This window comes from Hipposideros armiger, unplaced genomic scaffold, assembly GCF_001890085.2.
Source record: "Hipposideros armiger isolate ML-2016 unplaced genomic scaffold, ASM189008v1 scaffold_91, whole genome shotgun sequence".
NCBI classification, from domain to species: domain Eukaryota; kingdom Metazoa; phylum Chordata; class Mammalia; order Chiroptera; family Hipposideridae; genus Hipposideros; species Hipposideros armiger.
Window position 1 is genome coordinate 3,846,995 of NW_017731441.1, and position 4,159 is coordinate 3,851,153.

Genomic DNA, 4,159 nt, shown 5'->3' on the forward strand with positions numbered 1-4,159 from the left:
GGCAGGAAGGCAGAGGTCCAGGGAGTCAGGACGTGGGAGGGTGGAGGAGGCAGGAGGGGAGGAGGGGAGAGAGGTACTGTCCCCAGGATGCTAACCAGAGGGCCCCAGAGAGTAAAGGAAGGCCATGCTCTGAAGGAGCCAGCAAGCCTGCCTGGTCCCAATGCTGGTAACAGGTGGCTCTAGGGCAGGCCTGGCCCCGCATGGCCCTTGAAGCTCCCTGTAGCCCTTTCCCCCGCTACCCACACCCCTGCCGAGACCTCCCATGCAACCGGGTGCCATACTCACTGGCTCCCATATTTGGTCTTCTTGAACTTATCCCTTTTGTACTGGGCATGTTCTTGCTCCAAGGTCCCAACTCCAGCGATGACCTGCTTCAGTGTCTTGTAGGTCTCCTGGGGGTCGTCAATGATGAACGTCGAGTACTCCTCCTGCTCTGGGCCGTCGTACACAGATCTGCTCCCACAAGCCTCTGCAGCACCGGGGACAGGGCCAGAGGTCAGTGTGAAGGGGAGCACCTAGACAGGCTGCCCCTGGCACTCTCTGAAACAGCCTCCTCAGGAAGAGGCTGGCCATTCACACACAAACGCGCCCGGAAATAGAACCCATTCCCACCAGTCCAGCCAACACTGAGTGCTGAAGACGCCTGTGCGGCTAGAAAGCCAGGGCTCAGGGACCAAGGCATCTTGGTGTGCAGCTCCGCACGTCAGGCTCGCAGCCCATCTCTGACCAGCCCTTCCCCCAGATGACATGCATCCATCCACACTCCTCTGGCTCAACAAGCCACAAACAACAGACATCTATTCCTGAACACTGGGCCAGGCTGGCTTAACAAGCTGCTGGCTTAACATGCTGGCTTAACATCAAGTCAGTCTGGGGAGATGAGCTTGAGGATGTCACCTCTCGGCCAGACTGTGTTAGCAGTTTCCTAAAACCTGTCACCCCCACCTGCGCAGCAGGTAACTTTCTCATCTCAGTCCTACTGAAGACCATGCAGAAGCCTTTAGTCATCCACAGGAAACACCCAAACATCTGAGCGGAGCCCTGCACTCCAAGGCCACAGAGAGACTAGGTGGGAAGACATGCAATTGGCAGGGCACCTGGCCCAGGTGAGCCAGCATCAAGGGGGCTCCTCGCCCTCATCCACACTGCTAGTTTATTAGCACAGAAAGCGCCCATGTCCACTTTACTGTCTTTACATCCAACTCAGGGGAAAACTCTCAATTCTTACCGAAAAATCACAAGTCTCTGCAAAGGAAAACTGGGAAGGTTTAACATTTCAAAGAAAAGGGGAATGTGTTAAGAGAAAAATAAGGAGACCAAAGCCTGAGGGATAACAGAGCCAAGAAGAGGAGGAGGAGAGGTGAAAGCAGTCCAGGGGCCCCCAGAGCACCAAGTATGAGCTCAGCCTTTTTTCTCTTCTAAGTGAAGCACAGGGTTAGGGCTCTGGAGCCAGGAGGCCTGCACCTCCTCCCCAAAGCCACCGCCTATTGTAACTGCTTGCCTTTGCGTAAGTTACTTAAACTCCAAAAGCCTCAATGAGCCCTTCTGTGAAATGGGGCACTGGCACCTCCATGAGCCTCCTGGCCTGGGGCCCAGCAGAAGTGTGAGCTGTGGTTGCTATTGTCATCAAAATAAGAGCGAGAGGACTGGTGCAAAGGAATGGCACAACCACTATGGACAGGTCAAGAGGGCTAAGACCCGAATAAGCAAATGTTTGTGAAACATGTGAAAGGCAACAGGAATTCTCATTGCCAGGACATGTGCAGTGCTAGCAGAGGACAGGTTCACATCTTCACTGACAAGGGGGTCTGCGGTTTTCTACAGCTTAGGTGTACAGCAGGGATCACTGAAGGCCCTGAGAAGAGGCAAGAACGATGGTGACAGGGATAAGGATAAAGATACAGGCAGCTAGGACCCATCCCTTCTCAGCTCCGGGCGCTGCGCTCACTGCTTCACGGGGTTTATCTTCACTCAGTCTTCAGATTGACCCGTGGGGTTGGTGCCACTGCTGCCCCATTTCACAGAAGAAATCAGGGTTTGTCTAGTGTGCGACATGTCTCACAGCGGATGCCAAAGCTGCTTCTGAATTGAGGCCTGCGAATCCCAGAAGGATCCCACCTGAGGGCACCAAAGAGCGTGTCTGGGCGGGTAAGTGCTAGGAGTACAGGCCCAGACCCTGGAGGAGGTCTGAGGACTCATGGCGAGTGAGTGGTTTTTAGTGTTGAGAACATGAAAAAAGAGGAGTCCATAAGCCACTTTATCAGATGCAAAGCTCCTGAATGGATTGTTAAATAGATTATGTGCTAAGGTCAGGGAAGAGAAAATAAAACCGGCATCAACTACAATAGAACGGATCACCATAAGCACGCTGCAGTTCCTCTTTAGTAAGATTTATAAAACCAAGACTTAGGCAAATGCCAGAGTGTACGCTTTTTAAAAATAGCCCATGAACAAGATGCAGCACTGCAGACTAGACGACGGGGCAGTTAATCAGGTAGTTTATGCTGACCATCCACGGACCCAAGCACTGATTTCCCCCAAACAGATGCCTAACCTGCAGAAAGCTTTTTCCCCATCAGGGCTATAAATGATAACACCACACATTGACCATAGAGGCTCAGAGGAGTTTATAGTCATATCTCGGAGATACTGGGAGTTCAGTTCCGACTACCACAATAAAGTAAATAATGCAATAAAGCAAGTCACACAAATGTTTTGGTTTCATAGTGCATATGAAAGTTATGTTTCACTGTACTCTCGTCTATTAATGTGTAATAGCACGATGTCTAAAATAGTGATGTAATACCTTCATTAAAATTATTTTATTGCTCAAAAATGCTAAGCATCATCTGAGGCTTCAGCAAGTCACAATCTATTTGCTGGTGGAGGGTGTTGCCTAGATGTTGATAAAAACATATCTGGGAGGGCCGGCCGAGTGGCGCAATGGTTAAGAACTCGCTTGGGATGCCAGAGGGCCCCGGTTCGGATCCCACATATGAGGGCCAGTGACACTGCCCTCTACAGCTAAGATNCCCCGTACCCCTAAAATATCAAGAGCATTTTTCTCAAATTGGGATCTCCGTGCAGTTCTGCACATCCCAGTCACAAAACTGACCCTCCAGCCGAGAATAACACCAACATCAAAAGCTGAAACCAGGAGGCCATCGGCCCGTGGACCCGGGGCAGCAGGCTCATAGGAAAAGAGTAATGCTTGTATGTCCCGGCTACGCTGAAGCAGAACGTTAGAGTGCCAGAAGGCTCCCGGCGCAGGCACCGAAGAGACCGGCAGAGGCAGTAGTGCACACGAGACAAGCACACGCTCTGCAGGGGGCGAGGCCCCGCCAGCACCTCGGTCCAGGAAGGCCAGCTCAGAGCACCTGCCCGCCAGCGTGAATAAAGTGCATGAAAACCATGAAAACGGCTCCTCAAGAGTCTCGGAAATTCCATTAGCTTGACCTTTGTTATCTATACAAGCAGATGAAGTGTGGATCCCTTTGCTCACTCGCTTCGCATTCTTGTCTTTCTCTCTTTCTTCCTTTCCAAACACGGTGGCTTTCCTGGTGTAGCTCATAGCGCCATCCTGGGAAGGGATGTCCTACAGACTTCAAATGGAATGGGTGGAGACCTCCGATTGCTGCCTGATGTAGCTTTGGAAACTTTTATCTCCAATGGGGTGTTCCCTGCAAAGGGGAAACAGGAGAGAGGAGACAATGAGGCAGCCCCCCTCCTTTGCTGGTGTTCATATGCACTTCTTAAGAGTCTTTTTTCTAACTAGATAGGTGATGTGTATTCTTTGTAATAAATATGAGAAATTAGACAAGCAAAACAAGAATTAGCCTGAAGCCACTTGTGGAAGCACCCCTTGTGACCCTGGTCACAGTGTAGATAAGTCATGTGTGCGCACGGAAGCATGTGTGTAGAGCACGTGCAGTGCACCCGCACACGTATGTAGAAACTGTGAGCTCCAGGAGTGCACGGTGCTGTCTGTTGAATGCCTGGTCCCCAGGGCCATGCCTGGTGCATCACAGGCGCTCAGTCCTGTTAGCTGGCTGAGCACTTGCACCGCTGCTACCACAGGAAACAGGACCCAGCTTTGCTGGCTGTTTTCAACCCATGGCTTTACTGTGTTTAATAAAAGACAACATTTTTAGAAGGTTAA

At 51.2% G+C, this 4,159-nt stretch overlaps 1 protein-coding gene across 1 annotated transcript in view; it reads right to left on the bottom strand.

The window, feature by feature from the left end:
- Window positions 1-247: 247 nt before the first annotated feature.
- RASA3 (RAS p21 protein activator 3) overlaps window positions 248-4,159 on the bottom strand; it is a 131,890-nt gene continuing 127,978 nt past the window's right edge. Inside the window, exons 22-23 of the mRNA XM_019644759.1 lie at window positions 3,626-3,680; window positions 248-515 (exon numbers count right to left, since the gene is read on the bottom strand). Coding sequence (XP_019500304.1) covers window positions 282-515; window positions 3,626-3,680 — 289 coding nt within the window. The 3' untranslated portion in view covers window positions 248-281. The remainder of the gene's footprint in view (window positions 516-3,625; window positions 3,681-4,159) is intronic.